The 26,469-nt window shown below is 37.7% G+C and overlaps 1 protein-coding gene across 24 annotated transcripts in view; it reads right to left on the bottom strand.

The window, feature by feature from the left end:
- Rbfox1 (RNA-binding Fox protein 1) overlaps positions 1–26,469 on the bottom strand; it is a 351,925-nt gene that overhangs the window by 165,606 nt on the left and 159,850 nt on the right. For 16 of the 24 annotated variants that reach the window (XM_087351496.1, XM_087351495.1, XM_087351493.1 and 13 more), the window contains one exon: positions 20,317–20,400. The exons of 3 other annotated variants lie outside the window; for them this stretch is intronic. In XM_087351496.1, the coding sequence (XP_087207622.1) occupies positions 20,317–20,370 (54 nt within the window). In that variant the 5' untranslated portion in view covers positions 20,371–20,400. Of the gene's footprint in view, positions 1–20,316; positions 20,401–21,055; positions 21,083–26,469 lie in introns of those variants that run through there. 5 more of the 24 variants (XM_087351512.1, XM_087351504.1, XM_087351505.1 and 2 more) reach the window with 1 other exon arrangement.

Here is a 26,469-nt window from a genome sequence, read left to right as displayed (position 1 = left end):
TTTTAGTATGGTATTATGTAGTTGTTATAGTCCCTACCTCTCATTGTGTAATTCATAAATTATTCATCTCATTCCTCGCGATAAGGTAACATTTTTCTGTATTCAATACTTATCAATTAGAAATGTATGTCAATCGATACAGTCAAGTATTACAGCCTAAATACTGAAATATGAGTGGACAGACACACGAAGATAATATGCTTACGAAACACGTTTTTTTTAGAAAGAATCAGCTCTTTTCGGTTGGCAGTACCAAACTTACATTCACGATATACTTACGATACATGCAGGTACTCACGAATGTACAAATTCAAGAGTTTTCAGTTTTCATTAGAATTCTTTCAATTATTTTAATTATTTTCTTGGAAGAATGCTGTAATAAAAACATGACCTCGAAAGACTCTAAACTAAGACAATTTAAAACTCAGCATGGCCTAATTACTATGAAGGGAGCATTTATCTTCATTAAAATTTTATTTATTAAGGCAGAACAAAGAAAGCATTCCGTTGTCGGTGGGGAAAGTACAATGAATGAATGTATTGTCGCACTGGGATTAAGGCTCGAGTGCTCGACTTCACACACACCGTTCGTTCCTTCTAAAATAAACATGGCAGTTCTTAAAAGGCAGGCCACTTCCAACACAGGGAACACCACAGAACCGACATAACCGTACAGAGGAGTTGGTTCTAAATTCTTAAGAGAAAAGAGAAATCCTTGTTTAGGCCACAGAGTATAGTGAAAATGGCACAGCACTGTGGAAGGGTGTGTCAAGTGTTGATGAAAACAAAATGGTATACCGGAAGAAAGGTAGCAGGGAAAATAGCAATGTTGTTTTGGTACAGTTTAACAAGAATCCTGAGGAATATTTTCTCGGCTTACTTCAAATGTCAGACACCCAAGCGTCCTCAGTACAGAAACTAACAGAACGGAGTTTGATTCTGTGCACGGTAAATATGTCTCCCACTACATCAAGAACGAATTCGTTACAATGCGAAATTACTTATAAACGAATTTTGCAAAAGTAACACTTTGCATACAAAATCTGAAGGAGGTCCTCTTTGGAGTACGTTGAAATTCCAAAGGATTCTTCACGCCACATCACGGGAGTTTTTGTACGAAGATAAAACTAAGGAAATTACAAATACAACAATGTTCTCCAACGTAATTGTTGCAAAGTGAACTGAGATCGCTTCAACAATGTGAGCCAATAATTATCAGATTCACATTACTTCAAGTGTTCCAACAATAGCCTCGGTTAACAATGTTGCAACGAGGTTCTCCAACAATGACCTAGGCTCATGTGGGTAGCCTATTTCCCAAAATATTGGTGACAGAAAAACACGCCCGAGCGTAAAGAACACGTAACAATTAAAGAGGGCCAAGTATTTGACTAAATCTAATGCAAGACTGCCGAAACGTCTCCAGCAAACTTCACACACAACGATAGAATGAACTGCACACAGTCTAACAATTACTATTGAGAAGGTCACAGTCATGCACGTATCTGCTAATGGAGGTAGATAATATTAGTATAATAAGGAGATGAAGGTCTCTGTGTACACAAGCTGATGTGTTACAAACACAGCGGTAATGTATTATTAATTCGACAGCAGCTACGTCCACCTGCTACTTGCCGCCTGAGGCCAGTGTTTGGAATTTAATGCTGCCAGAGTGGACGGCCTTGCTATGGCCTAGCACGCGTTACCCCACTCTCCGTTCCTGCAATACGATCATCAATCAAGGCATGAAATGTACGGCCTACTATCGAGATACTCATGAAGAAAAAGGCTGCCATGGAAGAACATACTTCTTACAAAACGTGGAATAAAGTGAAAGTGTGACGGTCTTGGTTTGGGACCGAAGACGAGCCATCGCCCTGTTGATGGAAGGAACAAGGACAACGCCGGGAAACTTCTACCAGACCAAACGGAGCTACAACCCACAAAACAGCCATCTTCGGACTCACCGTCGTACGTGGTTTGGGATATTCATAAAGAGTAGTGTATTTTTCACCTTGGGAAAATGTTGGCCTACAGTAAGATATAATTAAAGTCTTCTGATTTTAGATTAAGAAACGCAGAATCCGATAAAACAGGCACCTTTTGGCGTTGGTCTTATATCGGGGGGGGGGGGGGGGGGCAACTGCTGATAACAAAAACCAAGGTTTCTTACTGTCGTCAATATTTGGCAGTACTTATCGCTATGAGAAACTGTATGTGACATTTTACTGCTAATGTCAAATCAAGAACCAGGACGCGTCTTTGCCGACTGACGAAAACTTATATAGATGCACGCGAATCGTAGCAAGAGAAACTATAATTGATACTGAAAGATTAATGGAGGAAAATCAGTTATATATCCCACTAATTACAAAGTTTAAGAAAATTACTGAGTAACATGTTATATTACGGTATATTTTTCTCCTATATACTCTACAATCATTAAATTTGGTACAAATGTAGGTCATTGTTTTCTGGATCTGCTGACTTTCTATGGAGTAAAATATTAAAAAATATATTTTTATTTGAAAAACTATTATAATTTTGAAAAACGTTTTGTGTTTAATATACTTCTGAAAGACTGACTTTTGACTAGATCAGTCTTTTATAAAAAAAATTTATATTACTATGAAAAAACAGCAGTTATAGAAAACATATAAGTACATGTGTACCACCAAATTATCTGACTGTGAAGTTTGTAGTTTTTTATATTATTGCGTCTTACTATGGCTTAATTAACATTGTGCAGACAGGACTCATTACTTACCCTTAAATGAAACGTTCGAACAAAACATCACCGCTACGTTATATTACCATATGAAGCCACCGCACTATAGCTGTCACAATAAAGATATCAGACAAGAGTATCAGCACAGCACACTGACTAAATACAAAGGCACACACCGCTGTCAGTTTATGTAAACAGCTTATCGAAGGGAGGACCACTTAAAAATTATAAAAGAGTTTCTAGATCAGATTACGTTTATATAATACGAATTTCAGAGCGATGAGAAATTCAATGTATTTTCCCACGCAAATCTTAGGCGAGCTTCAAAGTTTGAACTACTTGAAATTCTGAACTGGTCATTACGATATGGAAAGCAACTTTCGACAAAAAATCAAAAAGTTCACTCCGCACGGATCAAATCCCAGGAAAGTTAAGGCGAAATTAAATGAACCAAAAACGACTAAACACCAATGTGGTTATGGTATAAATTACTGAAACGATGGTTGAACGAATATTAAGCGCAATCCACATGAATAACCCAAAGTCGCGCTGTAGAGGATGTCAGTATTCCTTCGTATTCGGAAGGTCTCTGGTTCAAATCTCGGTTCAGATGCCGACTATCTTAACTAAAGAATTGCTGATTTACCACAATCCTTCAGGTAAATTTGATAATATCTTAAATTAGGCCACAACCGTTTCGTTTCATACCTTTTCCAATTCATGATTTGTTAATCATCATATAATTCAACACCTTATAAGTCTCAGCTACTTACCACGTATAAATATAAAAGGCATGCACAACCAAGATGAAGATGATGTTTTAACATACAGAATTAATGCACAAATTTGTAATTCATGTAAAAATTTCTCACTTAAGCATCATGCCGTGAAGATACACGGAGGCATGCATTTTTAACCTCAGCATTACTTAGAGACAACCCATCTTAAGGGATCTTCAACACAAATCGGATAAATGTTTTATTTCTATCTCAAAATAAAATTTATTTTCATGTGGACCTTTGTAGATCAATCTTAGAACGGATTTGTAATGCCGCTATAAGAGCTGAGCGTGGCCACAAAAATGCATAATCGTAAATGAGATCGACCTTAGACTGCGCACAAAGTGTTTCTCGATAAAAACTGGGGGGCACACAAGGGAGACCAGTTACATGAAATTGGTTTCATACGACTGAAAATTATGGCCAAAACGTAAAAAGCTTCCATTCTAAATTGCAGATCACACACAGAGTCACACGAAACGACTGTTAAGCAAATGTAAGAAAGAACTTATCCAAATGGTTTCCTACTAACTTAGCCTTGCAGGAACACTGCAGTGGATGTTTGTGTTGTATACTGACATCATGAACAACGGGCAAAGAACGTGTCCCATACAATTTAAGCCTCTCCTCTGAACTGATGTCAGTTCATTTTCGTCAACTCTACACACGAAACCATAAAAAAAGGATCGACTCATCCTGTAGAAAGACCGAAATATTTAATCTACGTTCGATTATTCACCAATATGCCAACACCGCGTGGTATATTCACAGGGTTCTTCGTTGACGTGACCATGACAGGTAGAATAAAACTTTCTCCTTGTTTGATGACGTAATGTAGACTGAACGAAGGTAGATTCTCCTGTGTGTTGATCGGTAAAAAAAACTGTTTACAAGAAACTTATTACGGATTTCATACAAATAGTTTCCTCTGTGTATGGTCCGCCAACGACACAAGAAATTACGTAAAACACTACACATGGTAAGATGACAGCTCATGATGAATAGATCGGAAAGGGTGTGACAGACATTGGGCATGGCGTGTTACATCACCAATTGAAAAGGCTGAGATATACCACATGATAACCGATAACAGGACCGGAAAAGAACGCAGTTAGAAGAGCCAAACCCTTCAGCTGTCGTATACAGCATGCAGTCCGTATTCAATATTCAAATCCAGTTTCTACCTCAAAGAAAACAAACGCGTCTCCATTATAAAATGAAAACAGTCGATAGTGATAATAATCATTGTTTACTGTAAGAATCACAAGATACCCCTAAACACACCCTGTGGGAATAAATAGTTACTGAATGTTAAAACAGGTGGCACGTATAGCTTGTACTGAGCTCTAAATGGTTAACGCTATGGTAAATAATCTGATTGAATAAACTGGCGGCGAGTTTTAATGTACAGCAAGCACGTTCAAACGTGTACAAATAGGTCTGTTCATGAAGTTTCAACGACGCACTCTCTCATACGTCTGAGGCAAATCGATTCTGTCAACAGGCGAACAGTAACTGATTGACAGTTACGTGTGGTCCAGTATGTTCATTACCCACAAACGTTTTGTTTATTTCCGATGCAATGATTCGTCTGTCCCAGGCATAAAACACGTGTGTAATTGGAGATAAATGACAAAGTCACATTCTCCCTTGAATTTTTCCATGAGTAATGTCACGCGTGTGTTCAGTCTGTGAGACCACTAGATATTACACATGGCATCTTACATTTAAACATGTTGTATCTTGTATTCCCAAATTAAGTCCTAAGTAGGTTGACTGCATCGCCGTCAAAACCCTCCTTCTATAATCTCTCACGAATAAATTCACTAACTTCAAGGACAAAGCCTTTCTAGAGGAGCTAGTCAAGAAATAGAGGTTCATTACCGTGTTCAGAACAGACAATTCATTGGAACCTACCACATGAACTCAGTCCACATCCTCACACCACATTTAAAAGGATCCGTTTTAATATATTCCTTCCATATTACAATATTTTCTGCCATTTTTATAATAATAAATCTTGCGTTATATTTTCAGCTCTATGCCACGTACGGTTTAGGTCCTGGGGAGAGATAAAGAAACGAATAAAATACAAAAATATGCTCACTTTCCACGAATCTGCGTAGAAAGTGTGCATTATACACGCAAGAATATATCTGATACGTTGAACCTCTATTGTCAGTCAAGTTCTAACACATCAGGGCTGGCAGGTCTGCTTGAGATTCCCTCTCGAAAGGCTGACTTGCAGTCCAATACAAAGAATATACTGAGACAGGATTGCAAATATGAAAAATATGGTGGTAGGAAGCTTCAACTGGTTATATAGGTCTACTATTTCAGTGGTATCCGCGTGAGAAAATAGAATAGTACTCTAGATTATTCAGATAACCAACTGACTTTCTAAATGGTATTACTACAAGTTAGTCACCCCTTGTCGGCTGCCCCTGATTGTTTACTAAATATATTTTCAATAAATGCATAAATCGTCAAATAATCAGTAAAACTTTGTTCCTCTGCCCAAGAGAACACACCCTGTTTGTTACGATTCGAGCCAAGCGCCCATAAACAGACGAACAAGCTCGATTTGCCGTTCATTACACTATACAGCTGTTCACGGCGATAGTTACTGTCATATACTGACGCTAATAACAAGACATTTCATGAACACAGTATTATAAAGAATGTACGCAGGCTGCGTGAGGCATCTGATGTAAATAAAACTTTTTCATGTGTTCCGCATTTGAAACTGAAGATAACACTAGGGCACGCAGAACACAGACTGTTGTGTGCACGTAATTGCATGCAATGGTTTAAAACTTATTTCTTCTGTCATCCGCGTTCTAATTTATTCATTTCACGTTTAGATCTCATTTTAACACAAGGGCCTAAATTAACTGGGTGAAATATGGGAGGCACGTCATAGTATATCCAAATATTACACGGATAAGAAATGTATTTTGAAAATATATTTTTAAATTTCGATTCTCCAAAGTCCACGTTACATAATATTTTCATACACAGTACTAAAAGCAACAAGTTACATTTCTATTTTAACTAAAAGCTATCATATTTTGAATGAATAAAAAGAAAACAGACAAGCTCTTTTCTAATACTGTTAAACGAATAGAATGGGATATTTTAATACCACAACCAGTAAAAAAATATATTCCAGTTCCACCGTGGTTTATTATTTATAAACAAATACACACGAATTTAAATTTCAAATTAACCCCTGGTCGTCGGTACATAATATACACTAGAGCTGGGAGGGATTTACCATAAGCTTACAAAACAAATACAATCAGGGATGTACAAGGGCAGCAGAAGGATTCTGTCCACAAGCCTCCTGCAGATTTAAATCGCCCCACCAAATCCTCTAATCAGAGGATACAAACAGTCCGTAAGCCTACATTTCCAAGCGTACACAATGAACCACGAACCTGTCTCTCTGATATGGTAATCCCCCACGAAATATGATATGACTTTAGGGCAGACAAAGCTCGAGGTAGTGAGGAGAATGTATTTCCTCTTCATTTCTTCTCTTATTGCTTCGTAAGTTATCAAATTCCTTCGGGATTTCGACTAAGATAATAAAGTTTCGTTGTTCTGATACAGCCCCATACTCCTTATGTGCCGTAAATCACAAGTTTCGAACTCAGTCAAAACTCCCTTTGCTCAATACTCACGTTGGTGCAACTAAAAGTTTAACATATTTGACGTCATGCTGTAGTTATGATCTACGAACATCGTAGATACAAATAAACACCATATTAATTCACTGGTACAAATAACATTGCAGCATACTCTGTGCACATGTAAAGATTGCGGATAACGGCGTCCGACCCCAAACCGTACTGAGGAAGACGACAATGATACAGCATAAGAGATGAATTGTGTCTCAAGTGACGACTGTCATGATTAACTGATAACAGAAGAATGATTAATCGATACATCTTAAAATCACGTGTTATTTACATAATAACTGTCTCTGAGAGCCACGGTGGTCTAGCGGTTAGAACGCTAGCCTTGTAATCCTGGGGTCTCGGGGTTCGATTCCCGGCGGTGCCCGAATTTATAACTTGTGTTGGGCAAGGCCGTGGTCTAGGCATCACGGAGTTTTCCTCCGGGGGATTCCCCGGTTTCTCCGTGGCATCCCAACAGTTACTCCATTCACACACAGAAGAAGGCAATGGCAAACCACTTCTGGATCATCTGCCAAGAATGTATATGAACAGGTCCCAGTCCGAGAAAAGGATGGAAGGATCCTGTTCATATGGACCTGTCGTCAGACAGAACACTAAATAAATAAAACTGTCTCTGATTGTGCAGACACATTTATGTACGTAATCCTGGAACCCAACTTTTGCAACAACAAATATATATATATATATATATACACTGAGTTCGTAACATTTTTAACAAGTGCAGAATACCACAGAACGCAACTGAAAACCCTAAACCTCTATTCCGTCCGCAGCCACGTACTAAAATCTGCTCGAGTTGTAGGGTAATTTCTGAGTAAAAACAACCAATCACTATAAAGTGAATAACGAAATCTCATAAGCTATTCTGAATTCTTAAAGAACCCTCCATATTGCTTCTGTAGAGAAACCTTTTCATACATTAACTGTGGAATTCAAAGACATACTGAATCCTTTCAAGAAATAGATGCCTTCGGTAAGTACCACCTTTAAAATACAAAGCTTTTAAAATCTACCGCATCAGCCAGCTCAACCAATCTCTGTGATTCCATCCATATTAATAAGAGTCCTCATAAATAAAAAATATATATGTATATATTGCTTCAAAAAATGACGACAGTATGTCTACTCCTTCTGCACTTCACTGCCTATTTGTTTTTACTTATAAATCTTTTTTTATTTGGGGGGGGGGGGGAGCCCTGGGCCTCTAAGTCTTCTAAATGTAAATGATGTTCCATTCAAAATGCAACCCTAACAACTAAACACGAACCCCTTCGCGCAGAGATGTGCTGCCTTGAAATTGGCAGAGACCGTAATTTCAGCTGTTTTGTCGCTTGATGAACACTGTAATCCGACATCTTCAGGGTTGTTACGTCGTGTAGTGTGGTAGAAGATTACCGACGTTTCAGAGGTCCTTGCTGCCTGTATCATCATCCTGATGATGAAGGCAGCAAGGATAATCCAGAAGACATCCATCTTCAACCAGGGTGATTTTACTCAAGTGTCAAAAGTGAGGTTGTAAGGTCTATTACACGGGGGTGGAGCTCGTTCTCATTTAATTTTTGTATCTTCGTGGGTGACTGTCGTTGGGTTGCCCTCATCTCAATGCAGTTTTATGTATCCTAATCTGATATGCAATTTACAATAGTAAAGTAAATATTATACTTAACTGGCACACATCTTGTCAAACATCAACACTCTGGGTACATTTCCGTTCAAAATTTCAGAATAGGAACTAGGCAGGAGTAGCAATGGAATCGGTTCATTAGATGCTGCTAATGTTCCGATCCAGCGCGTTTGATGGAACAGACCGTGACACGGGAGAGCAACTTCGTTTGTTTCGTTACAACTTAATGGCCCAAGCCCCTAACGCGCAATGTACACTGGGATTCAACCGGTAGCAAATAAAATACCAAAAGAATGAGACAAGGAAATACTTCAGAGGGGGAATTTTCGCAACTAATTTAATCGAAGGTAACGCAAAATGGACCAAACTTAAAGTAGATATATTCGAAGAGTATCGTTTATAATGTATTAATTTCTGTGATAACAGAATGTTTAATCTAAAGAATTCAAGGTTAATAACATAATAAAATATTCTCAGGCTATAATTTTATGTCAGATGGCTAACAATCACGCAGTTTCAGGAATTATTTGTCCCCATCATCAGGGCTGATGGCATAAAAAGAATTTATTAACAAAACTTACATTTAATATAAATTCTACGTATTACACTACGACATATGTAATATTTAGACAACACATGGATACGAGTGAAGACAGACATATTTCGCGGACATTGATACATTATTTTCAGAAAAGGTAACAATATACCAAAATATTAGTATTTACTTACAATAATAGTAAAACTATTTGACTGTAATTATTTTTAGTAAACTTATAACTGAATATTTTAAGCAAAAATAATACGTTAGTGAAAATGTGAAAATCTACATGAATGTAAATAGTAAGTCAAGATGGCGACTGACTTGAGAAATAAACACAAAAATTGTATATTCTCTTTTTCCATACTTTACGCATTACCCATTCTTAGGACATCCGATATCTGTCTTCCCATTAGATTTTTATTTCACAACCAATTTCGGTATTAACGTGGTCTACCGATTTCACTTTTAATTAAAATAAGAAACATTTAATTCTTCTCTGTCTTCACTTACTTTCGTATCTGTTCTTCCACATCCTGCCACACTTCTAAGATATCCCATTTCACTTGGCTACATAAAGTCTAACCCCCCCCCCCTCCCCCATATCAGGCGTTATTCGAGATTCACCTTCTTACAATAAACAAACTTAGAAACGACATAACCTTACAAAATTTTAACATCGTGACCCTCTTTATTTTTCCACATTGTTTTCCCTGTAGTATTGTTATTATAATTAACCTTATTTATCTTTTGTTTCCAAAAACTATCTTCCTAATATGACCGGCAATTCTTCAAAACTTACTTGCTGAATAATTTTATCTTTAATAATTATTCGATATCTCGCTAGCTTCGTTCCCTGAAAAACCATTAGGCCTACTCAATTTTTATCTTTATATTACATCTTATTAGTGCATCTGAAGGTTCAACAATTTTGTAAATGGTTTGTACTTATCAACTTGCCGAAGCTTCACGTCGTTCACAGCCCCAATATCGATTATTCTCACCCACCACCCAAAATCTCTCTAATGCTGCATAATGTGGCAATTTCAAGTCTCAGCTACCACTGGCACGCAAAAGTTCCTCAAACCATTGCGGTGCAGCGATCTCAAACACTCACGCCGAGGATAAAATATAACAACTAGCTCTTTTGTCCCAGAAGTCTAAAATAGGGCTACAGATAGTGAAAACGAACCTACTGTAGCAGAAATCCTCCAGTCAAAAGCACTTCAAGTTCAACAAAACCCACTGACGAAATTGTTACCAGTACGCAAAGGAATGTGAGAATATGTGTACACAGACGACAGAAAATATAGGAGAATTATTAACTTACAAGCAGTAGAGTAAGGACAAAATACAAAGTACAATGAAAAAAGGTATTTTAAGCTGGTACATGCAATACGAGAAGCCACGGTGGTCTAGCGGGTAGAACGCTGGCCTTGTAATCCTGGGGTCTCGGGTTCGATTCCCGGCGGTGCCCGAATTTATAACTTGTGTTGGGCAAGGGGGTGGTCTAGGCAACACGGAGTTTTCCTCCGTGGGCTTCCCCGGTTTCTCCGTGGCATCCCAACAATTACTCCATTCACACACAGAAGAAGGCAATGGCAAACCACTTCTGGATCAATAAATTCTTATTAAATATTAAAATATTACAATAATTAACATTTAAAATATTTAAAATATTAAATGATGTTCTTTATCGAAATATTCGATTTACATTACATTACAACATGAAAAATGATGGTCTAATGTAAATTGAATATTTCGATAAAGAACATCATTTAATATTTTAAATGTTAATTATTGTAATATTTTAATATGTAATAAGAATTTATTGTGATTAGACGGACAAGATTTAATATATAGATAAAATTAAATTAATTGTCATTGCTTTCTTTTCAATTAATCCACAATGCAACATTTTGACGGACGCAAAAAGAAACACTTTCGAACTTCACAGTAGCGTTAAGAAGAAAAGACCGAACTGAATTCGAAACATAACTACAGAATAAACAGAGACGAACAAGGAACTGTGGAAGAGTTTGGTAATCCATCATGTCTCGTGGCCTTTAATGACTCCCACTGATTCAATGCCGCAGCAAACAATAATGCACTTTTGAAACACGCTGAAACTTTTACTGCGCCATATAACAAAGAATACGAGACGGTAAATAGGTTCTTTACACCGTGACATAAAATTCCTCTTTCTTTATATCAGTTAGGCTAAATGTTATTGGAATTTCGACTTGAAGATGGCATGTCTGAAGGAGAAACTGTTTACAGGAAAATAGCAGCGGAATGTTGGCGGGTGCATGTGAGAGAAAATCGGATTAGGCCCTGTGGCCTGTTTTAATTCACCGCCACGGTGGTCTAGCGATTAGAACGCTGGCCTTGTAATCCTGGGGTCTCGGGTTCGATTCCTGGCGGTGCCCAAATTTATAACATGTGTTGGGCAAGGCCGTGGTCTAGGCATCACGGAGTTTTCCTCCGGGGGCTTCCTCGGTTTCTCCGTGGCATCCCAACAATTACTCCATTCACACACAGAAGAAGGCAATGGCAAACCACTTCTGGATCATCTGCCAAGAACGTATATGAACAGGTCCCAGTCCGAGAAAAGGATGGAAGGATCCTGTTCATATGGACCTGTCGTCAGACAGAACAATAAATAAATAAAATCGTTTTACACATGGTATAAGTTCGGAGGCGCCACGCGGGACATCACAACACAGAAAGACGGACATACGAACAGGTCTCGAGTGGAATACGAACCTACGATCCCACTGTTACAGCAACCAAGATCTACGTCACTGTGATTGGCGTGTGTGTGGTCGCAGAGGGCCATAAGCCTTTGAGAAACGATCTGCGCCTGGGTGAAATTCACTTTCAGAATTCTTAACCTGACACGTGATACACTCAAAACATGCATATACATGTCAGACTGAACTTGAGAAAGAATTGAAACATTTTCAGACGAGGGCAGAAAGTTAAAAGGTGATAAATGCGAGACTGTAAGTGAGTCTGCAGGTATAAAAACACGCAAAATTACTACACGTGAGTGGAACACTGAGAGAATGGGGCTCAGTATGTAACCGAGGTTAAAACTTCAAAACTGTTCTGCGAGGATTGGATGCAGAAAATTTGTTTGTATCGGCTGAAGATATTCTTAATATCATTCGTCCATATTCTTCGTCTTGTGAGATTTCAGATTCTCACGGCAGCGATTATGAAGGATTCTGGGATGTTCTGTATTGTAGACTCGTAGAAATTAACCGACGTTTCAGAGGTGTTTACTGCTTCTATTTAAGTCTATGTGATGTTATTAACTAAAACCGTCGTTGAATAAAGCAATAATAAACAAAACAATTTGTCTCCCTGGTGTACGTATTCCAAGAGGTTTAAGCTGTCCTAAGAACAATTGGTGATCTGTAAGAACTACAATGTTCCTTCTTACTTCAAATCCTCCTTCTAGTTCATTTCGAAAAAGACTGGGTTACAGACCAAATTACTCGAATCATATTCACGTGTATAGCAACTTGCTGAAAGCGCATATTAAATGGAGTTCCAGAAGTTCTGTCGTGTACCTCGAGCGCCAAATGTTCCACCACCGTTACACAAGTGAATGCAACAGGCAACTGTGATGGACCATTCTTATTTCCACGTCACGTAACTATCACTTTTTATAATAACTAAAAAGAAAACAATAACTTTGCGGAAATCCTGTTACATACGCACTCGATCAATCAAATTCCTAAGACGCTATGGGAATCACATTTTCATGCTAAGAATAAAGCAGTGTCTTATCTGAAAAAAGGCGAGACTTTGTATTTCAAACTGTGCATTCCAATACGTGGAAAGTTGGCTGTGTCTTCTGGGTTTTGCGCCATTTAGTATGGTAGAAGTTTACCGTCGTTTCAGAGGTTTCTGCTGCCTCCATCATCAACAACAACCCAGAAAACAGAAAGTTGTAACCGATATAACATACGTATCAATTTTCATTTTTGTATGAAAAGAAACAATGTATCGAATGCACGGATCTAATGTCGTTTAATGACGTTTCCGGTGTTACAGGTCCATACGTAGCTTTGAATGAGACAGGAAGCTGATCATAACATACTTCAGTCACTACCTTTTGTATTTACCTTGGTGAAAATGAAATAAATCACAATAAATAGTGGGGTACATCAGATGAGATTCGAACAGGAAGCCTTCAGAATTCGGTAGCGCATAGTTGCGTCTGCACTAGAACGCGGAGTGGAATGAAGCGGACGGAGTACATAAAGCGAGAGACGTCATCTACAAAATAAATGCGCACATACTTATATGCAACAGATGTGAATTAGTTTCAAATCGCTAATTACGTGTGTAACATTAACTTTTATATATCCCCTGCCGTAAAATTTCGCTGATAAACATATTTTGAATCCACGTCCATTCGCTAAGAAGGAATGTTCCGTTAAGTCACTGCAGAGAGCAGTAGCTTATGTGGCTCTTAGACTTAAGCTATTTATATCAAATCTAAAACTTCTTGACGATGGTGAAGAGTCAATTGAATAAAATTTTTCTTGGATATTATCCATCGTCTAGTAAATATAAGATCATCATGTCTGTTGGGATGGAGCCAGGGTATTATTAACAGAGCCCAATACCATCTACAGAAAATACAAGGAGGCGGCACACATGGCACTACTTGCCAATCCTATCAGCCAGCCTAGCTTGGATTTATCTCCTATTTGGATTCCTGTAATCTCTGAAGAAATCCAAGTTGGGCATCGAGTTTCGAGCTGATATTCATGTGTATTTATTCCCACCTTTTGTGAGTTTTTGTTTTTTGGCTTTATCTTGCTTATGAATTTTGATTTCTACATACTATTCTTTTACGTCCCACGGATGGATGGTGTGATTATGCCTTTTTATTCTGGGACTTTCACTTTTTACTTTGTCCGGAGATAGGGATTAGCTCTATCTAGTGGGCCCAACTGAGTAGGAACCTGAAGGCGGAGATAGAGTCCCATCTCCGAAACGTCGTTTTACGTTTTATATTTACTAGACGATGGATAATATCCAAGAAAAATTTTATTCAATTAAGCTATTTATTTTGCGTATACCCCCGAGTATGTACCATTTACAGTGCATGTAATGTTTGGTATATGGGGCCATGGAGACTGTGAGGTGTTGTAACGTGCAAACACAAGGTGGTGGTAGTTAAAACGGGCACTTTCAGCATACAGCAACAGAATAGTGCGAGCTGCCTTGAAATGCATTAATCGTGTAAGGATTTAATGGGCTATTTCACTGCACGCAATTGTAAATACCGCGATATGTGTAGTGTTCCGATGCAAATCTGTCCACGGTAGGCATTTTTAAACGTAACACTGTTCTTGTAATGTGCTGCAGTAAGAGTTCCACTGTGCACACACCAAGAAGACAAGAACCTTGGATCAATAACAGGCGACAGACGAAAATTACAATATACCATGCTGGTTAGTTCAGCGGTTACGCTTGTGGCTTGTAATATGGACGAAGCCGATTTGGCTCCCAGCGAGAGCACCAGTAATTATAATTTCAATACGATATTTGAGGGTTCAAATTGCCCTTTTCTGCGTTGTAACACAATTTCGTCTATCCAGTTTTGAAGAAACACAATTCCTACACATCCAGGATAGAAGTATACTTCTACCCTAGAATGCTCCAACAAAATGCTGGTAACAACCTCCAAGAATACACAACATCACAACCCAGAAGATCACAACATATTTTGGTACATTCCTCGTCCTTCCAGAAGATTCCTGTGTCCTAGCCCTACAAAGAAACAGTCCCTTAAAAGTTCACCGAACGTAATCAATCCATTATGCCACTGATTATACTTAAATACGTGGATCAATGTTAGTAGCTGAAAACGTTCAACCTGAATCCACAGACATGCGTACACCGAAAATAAAGCAGATTAAAATAAGAGAATATGTCAACAAGTTTTACCTGAACTGAAAAGTAGCACTGCTCTTAACAAAGCCAAGTTCTAAATCTCAGGAGATTTTGTACAACCACTGATCCGCCAGTTTTACACTAATCAGAACATTTCTTATTTATAGTCTCTTGATATCTGCGACAGAATTTTCTCTCCCTGTTTTAACTGAGTAGAAAATCTTTAATTCAAAGCCTCAGGAGATTCTTACGACAACCTTTGCTTCCTCAGTATCACCTAGACAGAGAATCTCTGTCTCGCGGAATGTTGTAATCAGGATCGTGTCTTTTAACAAGCTAATGGCGTTCAAAAGAGGCGCTTCTGGTAACGCTTCAAGGTTTAATTGGTTTTCCTGTCTTCGAATCGACGCAAGGCCATTTCAAAGATATGGAGGACAAAGGCGTTGCTAATATCATCTCACGGTCGTTTGTCTTGTCTTCAGTGGAGTGGAATAATGTTAATCAGATTTTATTCTGTGTCTGTACCTCCTTGACAGTGGAAGTAATACAGAATAAAAACTTAAGTTCAATACAATGAATGGGTGTGTTACCAAATTATTTGAAAAGACATCATACTGGGATTCGTCATTACACAAAGTTACGGATGATTTATTCACCTGACTGATCCGTTCTACGCTCTAGACTGTTTTCTATTAGAAGGTGCGGTATTTAGCAGAAAATAATTAAATTATTAGCAGATCGGAACATGTCGTGTTAATTGTTGTTTCAGTTTGTACTTTTCAATACTACTTCTCCCGATGGCAACAGATACAAAACTGAGAACGTGTCAACTGAAATAGAATCTACACGTACTTTAAAAATTAATGTCCTTTTCATTGCAGATATAAACCAAAAGCCGCGAACCCAATCGTTCTACACATATCCCACACGACACAGTCAAATTTAGTTAATCTTTGTTAATTCACCAGACCAAAACTGCGTTGAATAAATTCTGTAGTGTTTAATTAAATCCAGAGATCCAGGCATACATTTTGTATCATGTATCAATGTTTTCTATGATAAGTTTTTTTAAAAAAAACACGCTAAAAGTTATATGTGACGTTCATTTATAAAGTAGAGCTTTATAGTTGACATACAAATGAAGATTTGATTTTACTGTTAATTTTAATGAAAACGCGTAATATTAATTAACCGAAGTGTCTAGAATTTTCGCAGCTGAAACATGTGGACGGACGGACACAGTCTACTGATCTTCAGTTCGATACCTGCATTTAGTGCAAAGACCGCAAAATAAACAGGGCCCAAGGAACTTCCAAAACTTATCGAATCCGTTGAAAGAGTTAGGTCTGCCAGGCATGATACAGAATCTTACTTTGTACAATTTTCACAGACTCTTGTAATATAATGGCCTTAAATCCACTCTGAAACGTTATGAGATATCAAGCTTCCCTTTACATGTAAGAATCATACCCATTATTATTTCGTGTTTTACAAAAACTCTAAAAGGCACCTGTTCATAACAACGCAACGTAAAATTAAACTTCTTAGTAAACAGGTGCATACGTCAAGGTAACAAAAAATCGTGCAACGTTCCAACACGAACAGCAAAGCCCAGGCGAAATACAGCTCAGAACTCACCGCGTAGCAGAGCTGCGCTGGTGATTCAGAATCGAGCGAACGGGGCTTTGATGTATGAAATTTAGCGACGACTACTATAAAATCAGACTAACAATGAAGGGAAAATACTATGTTTACAGTTAAACAATGTTGTTAATTACTTAATACGTTAATTCACTATTCCCGCAAACATTTAACCATTAACGTGAAAAGAAACATTAAATAAAAATTACACCCCACACGAACGCAGGATTCAAAATTTAATGCACACGAAACATTTAGTATCTTCCGATACATTTTAAACTTAAAAAATTATAGATATGTGTCAGTTAAAGGTTCAAAATCAGTGAAACCCCTCGACCTTCTTATACCGATTACAAAAATCCTTCAGAGAGATGTCAGGCTCATGGTCTTTTGGAGAAGAACTGTTCTGCATTTCTAAAGGCCGTTAAGAGTGCAGACAGCAATTACGTTTTATGATACTGATAGTGTAGCCATAACATATTAATATAACATTATTTTCTGCTAAAAAGTTTAGAAAATGGGTTAATATTTAGTTTATTTTCATGCCCCAGAGGGTATCAGCACCAATGGCTTAGATTAAAACTATCTCTGAGTTTAAGGTCATGTCCGAACTTTAATCACTGGACTCACTTATCGAACCCCCTAAGACAAGCCATCAATTATTCGCCGTAAAGTCATCCATTTCTTAAATCGCAAAGAGATGATGAATGGGCGATTTATAGAGCAAAAAGGGCGATAGTTCTTTCTTTTGCCAAGCACAGCTTCAAAGAATTGTTTTGTTCGCTGAGAAGAGCATACTGCGAAGGAAGTACGAAATATAGCGCACTTAAAGGAACAATATACATTAAAGTATTACTGCAATAACCCTCAGGCACTGCTGTTACAACTGAGAACGACTGTCTCTTCCCAGAAATAACCCATTCAATTTCTACAAGTTTTACAACATTTCCTATCTCATAAACGCCACTGGTAGAGCCCATTATAATTTTATTCATCATTATTTGTCAGTTTTTGTCAAAATTAAATCTGAAAAGTGTCACGAAAGTCCCTAAATATATAGACAAACAGTCCTTCTTTAGACCGTAAATCAGATAGTCAAGAAACCCCCCCCCCTCCCCCCGCGTATTATGAAGCAAAGGTTCATCACCACGTTCCCAAAAATCCGTCATTGGTCCCTATCCTCAGTCAGAAGAAACCAGTTCACATCTTCGCATCATCTATAAGATCTACTTTAATATTATCCTCACATTTTCGCCCTTGTCTACCAAATGGTCTCCTCGCTTTAGATTTCCCGATTAAGGTTTTATATACAGGTTTGTATCTCATCGCCCAGCCAAATCATCATCTTAATTTTATCGCCATAATAATATGCGGTGAAGAGCCTCCTCATTATGTAGTTTTTCAACCCATCTGTTATTTCTAACCCTTAAGACCCAAATATTGTCCTCAGCATATGTTTTCAGAGACCTTAAAATTCTTCAAAGCGTTCAATCCTCCTTATTTCGATAATCTGTACAACACTTTTTAATAAACATGAACATTATTACTTTGGAATAACATCTCAATTTAAACAACTGTCAACAAGCTAATCGTAACAACTTGGATTGAAGAAAAAATAATTTAATCCGAAAGTCATACGAAGAAAATCCCAGTAACTTTATAGAAGCCCGTACATGAATCCAAATCTTCTTTAATGCAAGGATCGAAGCAAGGGTTAGGATGTGCAGGTACACTCTGCTAGCATCATGCTCATCCTCACCCCATCATCGGAAGTAAATGGAATCACGCCCTGTGGGTGTGTCCATCTCTAAAGTGAACTACTTCTCCAACGTCGAGGATAGAAAGGTCAAAAGACCAGAGCTGGTGACATTCGTGAGGAAATAGGCGGGGTTATATTAGGAAAAGCTGACATATTTCGGTAGGGGCTGTCGAATTCAGCCTACAAAACTCAAAGAGTATCTACCCAGCCAACACTAGTATTCAATCCACTGATATTTAATAATTTAATAAATAAGAATCCGCATTCCAATATTATTTTTTTGCAATACAAACTACGTTTAGAATGTATTCAACTCACGGACTGAACAGCAACGAGGGCCTCATATAACGTTCAAGAACGGCAGGATGTAAATATATTGCAAGTTTTTTTTTTAAAAAAAAATACATACTTACGATCTGCTCACCTGCAGTGATTTCTGCAACCAAATTCCAAATACGATGGAATCTTTTAACCGTGAATTATAAACAAGATGAAATGCCTCGGTATAATCCAACCGATGGTTAGGCAGAATTTTGACGTTTTCCGTTCGGGTGGGGAAAAAATAAACGAAACAGCTGAGAATCACGCCAAGTTCTTAGGATGATACCAATTTGACTGTTACACCATCTCCAATAGTTGAACATTTGTGTACTTTATAAACATAATTATTAACACTTCGCATAATTACTGTCATTATCATTACCATCATTATAAACACCACCACCACCAATATTATAATCACAATCATCGACTTCTTAGTTTGATATTTTACGTAATTAATATTTAATCTTTAATTTATGGGACACTAATCCAGAAAAATACATCTCGATGCTTCATTTATGATTAATATTAACATTAAAATTTTCATTCCAATATAGACACCGCTATTATTCGTATATCTACAAGGTAAAAACCTTCAGCGTTAGCAATGCACCGAGACATGGACATTCAGCTATGTGCTCCAACATTGAAAATGGTGTATACAGATCTTTGGGGATTATTGGCAAAACAATTACCATTTGTTTTAGTTCAAAGTTGAATTAATTTGTTTTTGAATTTACATATTTACGTTTGCCTGTCATAGATTCTTTGCCACTGGCAAACTCTCCAAAAAAAAATTACCCAATAAAATCACCATTAAAGTTAGTACTAACTCCGCGTGTCCCACCCAAAGCAATTTGGCTATCTAGTTATATATGACACAACACTAACTTTTAAATTCACCAGATATAGAAGAACTTCACAAATTTGTCCAAAAACTAATAATTACGTAATTATATCTTCGCAGTAGTAATTGATGAAGATTCTTGTTAATATGGCAATAAATACGTAATCATATCATTATAATTACCATTAATTTCTAACGAAACACTCCTGCGCGATATTTCTCTCTTATGGTGCCATTATAAAAATAAATTAACTTTAATCAAGTCCGAATTTACATGTATCACTATAGGAATCAGCCAGTCAAAGGCAATAGGAAACACTTGTTACTGCATACAATAAGCAAGACAGTTGTTAAAATTAAAATTACAAATGAATTTAACAATTTAATTCAATAACTTTAGTGAGATGCCTGGGGCTGGCTTTTCATCTCAATTAATGGCATAAAATGTTCGCGTACCTCGTGGGAAGACTTCATGTAACCCCGGCTGAAGATCACCGACGGAGACAGCATTACTCCATATAAATGCAGGGCAGACAACAGCTGAAAGATTACAATTCTACTCAATGGAAATCGGTCAAGATAAACTTCATTAAAATGTGACCCTAAGGCCACTATTAATAAATTATATTTATTATACGCTGGCAAATGTCATTTTCCTAAAACAGATCCCATAATCACAGTTTTACACTACAGAGATCTATGTTTCTCCTAAGTACTAGAAGAAACTATTGGATTTATGTAAATGAGATGACACTCCTTGTTCTCTGCTTTGTTGAAGCCACACACTTTAACCAAATCAATTCACACAACAAAAATTCAAAATACTTAGTTTTATCCAGTCTGTGAGAGAGTAAATGAGTGGATGAGTCGGTGTAATCATAACAGACCGCGTGCATAAGGTTCATACACAGAGCCGGCCCACCGATTAAAACTAAGTCTTAGTTATTTTGGCGTTAAAATTATTTTACAAGACATAAGTCGTTTTAGCAGCTCATAAAACACGTGTGCAATAATAACTTGATAATAACATGAATTATTGTAATGAATGTAACTGGAAAGCCATACGTAGAACATTCGAGGAACCTTAGGAAATACCACACACGTTTTAAAATTGAGCTCTTCCCGAATGTGAGGATCAGAACAGATGTTTAGATGTACAGGCACGACAGGCCTGCCCTATACAAATAAAGCTTACAAAATTATCCATTATATATTCAACCCTGAAGATGGCAACTCCAGTGCTGTGCAGGTTCAGCAGACGCAATCACAACATGTAGGCCTGCATATGGTTTGTGGCAATGTTCTGGTGTTGTCACTTCGAATACGCCTAACGTCTCGATAAAAAGACACTCCGAGGCCAATTGATAATGAAGAGATTTGTCTAACGGGCTCCATAGGATGGGTAGAGGTCGCGCGAGTAGTGGTGACACCTAAATGCGCGATGTGTAAGCCGAGAGCGGGGAGTTCAGTAGTAGTAGTGGGGGTCGCACAGACGCAGCTGCGGTGACACACCGATCTAAACACAGCTAGAGCTACAAACCAACTGAAGCTGACACCCCTCTAGCGCGTGCTTCGGACGGGTCCATCTCATACGACCAAAATCAGTCCTTTGCGCAAGTGCCAGCACTTCTCGCGCGACCTATATGTCTACAGCTGTCCTCCAAGTGATCTCTTCCCTTCAGGTTATCTTAATGAATTCTTTTATGCATTTCTTGTGTCAACCATACACGTTCTACCTGCAAATCGCATTGTCGAAGAGCAGTGTTCCACAACATATTTTCACCCGCGGTACACCCTAATTTGCTCATTAATTAGAAACCATTACTAAAATTACCAAACAGCGCACTATTTTTTTGTATCTGGGGTTTCGAAAGGCCTTCAAAAATTTTTGCCCCAGTAATGTCTTCGCTCTTAAAATCTTAAACGTCGCAAACTTAACACATTCTACGATCACATAAAATAGGAAGGAATGACAATTGTGTGTACGACTGGTAAGCATTCTGCTACAACCTGAAAGGCGTAGCATATGAGTGCAAGATTAAAGGGCATAGTTTTCGTAAGATGTTACAATATCACAGTCCACTAAACTTGTTCCATCATCTGATTACGAAATTACGAGAATCAAAAAGCTGAACATAAATTCTCGATACACTCTTTTAGGAGCAGGGCAGTCTGTTCCAACTCAGTTCGGACCAAAAACGTTTAGAAGTAAAGTCATGCGTGATAATGACAAAGTTATTCTACTCTGTAGCGCCATTAAAACATCCAACAGTCGATAATTGTATAAACCCAGGATCAAAAGCAATACTTTAAAATAGCGTTCAATGAGGAAGTTCAGATGAGCAGAATGGTGCACCAATGAGGAATTACGACAGGCAGGGTCATATGTAGGTCACTGATATAAGTAGGCGTTTTTAAGGTAAGAGAAACGTTTACATTGCACCATTAATTTCAATAGCATGAATTTGTTTCACCATATTTCAAATAGAGACGACATGGGGGATGGGTTGAAGCAACTTGCGGCACAGGTCACGAGGTCGTTGAAGTTATTTTTAGAATCACGTGATGTAGGGGTGAGAGAGATAGAGCTGGAGAAGAGCCTGGAACGTCTGGTTCGAGGGAGGCTGGCTGGAGCAGACCGAGCTAGTGGTGGCTGGATCAGAGTAGCTGGAATGGGTTCCTGGACCATGTGGGGGGGAGGGGCGGAAAGCTAACGGGCAAATAGTATGAAGAAGCGGCCATCAATTCTTAATATTCGAGAAACCAGCCAAGCGCGAAACTGAAAATACGGGATTTTCTTAACAGAATAAATAAATACGAGTAAATAATTGTATTTTATTTTACCATCAGGGTTATATGTCATTTACTGATGAAAGACATTTAACGTCATCAGTAATTACTTTAACATTCTATCGTTGCTTCTCTGTGGCAGTTCCGGCAAATTCAGTTGGATCGTAAGCGGTCTCTTAGAATCGATTTTAAAAAAGCTCAAGATGAGTAGGTCCGTGGATGTTACGGAGCACAAATCTGGCTACTTCACTTTCCTGCCACAAGTGGGATAAAAAGAATCTGAACATTTTATGTTTCGAATTACACTTTATCAGATAATATAAGAGAAATTTACAAAAGTTTCGTCCGAATATCACACATTTTCTTACCTGATCTCAACTTCACTCAAACATCAAGCGATTCTACAAACAATTATTTACCAATATTAGACTAAAATTTCAAAAACAAATACCCATACGGCATTTAAAAAAAAAACACTTCATGCAGAGATGAGCGGGCCACGAAAAATTAATAAATAAATACTATCATAAAGTGTTTACAGTAAAACAAAGGACACCGTTCCCGCGAATCATCACGAGAACCACAGGCTACATATACCCATCCAACGTAAAAAGCTACGAGTTATTTAATAATAATAATAATTGTATTAATAATAAAGTCCTCTCGGGCCACCAGCAGTCACAAGTGTTTAAATGGCGAAAAAACCAACGTTTCGTCCTCAGGGAAGAGGACAGAGACGAGGAAGAGATGGTTCTCGAAACGTTGATCTTTCCTTCATTAAGCCATCTTACACGTCTGGTAGCACGAGAGAACTTTATTATATCAAGTTACCCTGAAAACTCCACATCATACATATAATCATTTTGTTTCAAGGGATTTTTTTAATCTAGCTTTTAAACTTAATTCGCATAATATTAATTCCCTGTATATAAATAATTTTCGGTTTTTTTACTTATAAGTAAAATTCTTGTTACTGAGCAATTCGCAGTGCCTCAAGTCGAATTAACAGTATAAAGAACAAATATTCTTATCTATGTTGGGTACGAACATGCAGGAGATTTGGTACTCACTTATTCAAGCCATATTTTAAATCTAAAAACGTTGTCAATAGCTCAAATTATGCATAATGAACTGTAAAGGATATATAAGATGCAATGGCTTAATTTAAGGCAGAGTGGACTAAATGGTCATATCTAGTCCAAGACCACTTGTAACCAGGCTTGTGAAATTCTTTGTTAATTTGTTACCGATTGCTGCAAGTTCGTTTATTTTATTTACTCCAAAGAATCTGAAAATAGGTGATTCTTACATGGTCTGCTGCCTTACATATATGATCCACACATGCTACTGACTTAAAATGTTACGTTTTCCAAGTAAAATTTGTCAGATACACGCTTTTGCGGGGGCAAATTTAAAATAGTATGTAACTCTACAGTCGTGTTTATAAACGAAGTAATTCATGTTTCCCCAACTTTTGTTTTCAACTTTATTAAGCAGTGTTGTTAATTTCGGGGGCACCTAGCTATTCGAGAGCAGTCTCCTTCTTGCAACCAAGGAAACAAGCCTTTATTCATGTACTTTGACTCGCTGGCAGCGGTTCTGCGTCGAATGAGAAATGACGAGGTGATGATGAATGAGTTGAGAAGGGTGTGGAAGGGAAATGAATAGAGTAAATTAGAGCACTAAAACATCAGGGTAGCCCGTACTCTGGCAGCGACTGATATGAAGCAGGAACTCTCACGGATACGCTGCCATATTTTTGTGATTTCTTTACTGAAAATGTTTAGTTTCCGTTAAACAACAGAAGAATTTTTTCCCTTCAGGTTTCGCGGCTGGTGTTCTATGTACAATTCAAGTTTCATGAACGAGCCCTATGTAATTCATTGCAGTTGTCACGTTCACACTTAAGATGACAACCGAAATGTTTGCCGAAACGTTGGAAAACTTTCAACGTTATAGGCAAAAGTCAAATTACAACAAATAAAAGAGTCATTTTAATAACCATCATAATTTCTTTCCTCCAGTGCGAAACGCCTGCTAAGGTTTTATAAACATGTTTCTGCTTTAAAAGAAACTTCTGTATTCTGCTGAAACCACAGAAAAGTTAACAAGACATTGTGTTACAATATAAACGTAGAAGAAGCAACTTGTATTTGTACAAAATCCTTTAGACTCCCATTTATTTTATATATATAAATCCGTATTTTTAGAGACAAAAGCAAGAATAAATTAATGTCGGTAAGTTCACCAGGTAACAGCGCCATGACAAACAACTGATTACAAGTGACCCGCACATTTCAGTGAAGAGCTGCCATTATCGACATCCAGCACGTGTCGAAACAGTAAAAATGAAACAAAGCGACACATCATTCACACAGTAATGAATGAAAATAATCTGTGAACTCCATTTAGCTTTCCCTATACCCGACTTTCAAATACCTCACTGTCGTGATAACAAAGGCCATCATACCCACGCCAGTTAGAAATCTACTGATCGATATATATCGAGAACTAAAGAGAGAGACAGAGACGAAGAGATTATTAAAAAAAAATTTCCCCCCAGTTGGTCTCGATTCTTCAGTCCTATGGTTCAGAGGTTCTGCTGAGTTCAAACTATAAGTATCTGTATCTAATTTCAAAGCGTCGATACTCTTGAAATTCCAATTTCATCAAAAGAACCTGGCTTCTTCCATAGCTGTGCTCACTTCAGTCATTCTGTTGGTATTTGGGTAGACAGCTTGACCTGAGAAACTCGAAGCGACATAAATATGGAGAAAGTATCAGTTTACGTGCTTTATGAATAAGACACGTGAACTATTACACTGGATTAACCTACACGACCAAACAACAAACCGCCCACTCTAAAATTCAAAACTGATCAAAGATAAACCTGAGAACGGAATCAATAAAAGAAAGACAGAATAGCAAATAGCCGAATGTCCAGTACTTAGCTTTAAGGTATGAAATACGTTCCCTTGTGGCAAAGACCGATTTTGTTGACTAGTAAACAGAAATTGGCGTGGGGCCCATTACAGAGCCTTCCCCACTCATTCAATGTTTGCGTACGTGTTTCTTCTTGTAAACAGAGTAGACTTTACAACAAGGTTTGAATTTACGTTCCCTAAAGATTAGCGTAGCGAATACACTTCGTCAATCAATTCGTGACAAGAATGCGAAGCTTATGGACAAGACAGATATGTCGTGAGAACACAAATCAATGTGAAATGGTTCGAAAGCGTTCGTTATTAAAATTACTCTATCGAACCTTGTGTCGATAGAAACATAACAATCTAGTAAAGTGGAGGATACCCCTGATGTGATGTTTATGATCTTATACACACATTATGTTTGAGAGAACGTGGCGGAAGTACGTGGTAAAACAATGTGAAATCAAATGCCTAAACCGACAAGCGTACTTCTTCTTGCTAAGAGCAAATTTTCAAGGTACGAATAGTAAAAATTCTGCTTTTAAGAAATGCTTTCACGTCAAACAATTTAAAAATAACGTTATCTTCTTGACATTTCATGTACAAAATGCAGTGAACTAAATGCATTGGTACTTTAACCAGAGTTCTTCGTGCAATCGATTTAGTCCGACACATTAAAATAAGACCAGACTTTTCCAAAAGTCGATAACAACTACTATACAATTTTTACTGCCGACTACAGATTTTGACCGTCTACTTAAAATTGATCTACACTGACAATGCCTGAAACATTTTGGAGTACTGATAACGAGACTATTGAATTGGAATACAAGCACCCACGACTAAATAATAGACCCATTTCACTCACAGTTTGAACTTATATGACATAGGA

This window comes from Zootermopsis nevadensis, unplaced genomic scaffold (assembly GCF_977971745.1).
Source record: "Zootermopsis nevadensis isolate Lab colony 2312 unplaced genomic scaffold, Znev_1.0 Znev_ptg000019l, whole genome shotgun sequence".
In the NCBI taxonomy this organism is placed as follows: domain Eukaryota; kingdom Metazoa; phylum Arthropoda; class Insecta; order Blattodea; family Termopsidae; genus Zootermopsis; species Zootermopsis nevadensis.
The sequence above is the reverse complement of the archived record's forward strand: the minus strand, read 5'-3'. Positions and strand labels throughout refer to the sequence as shown.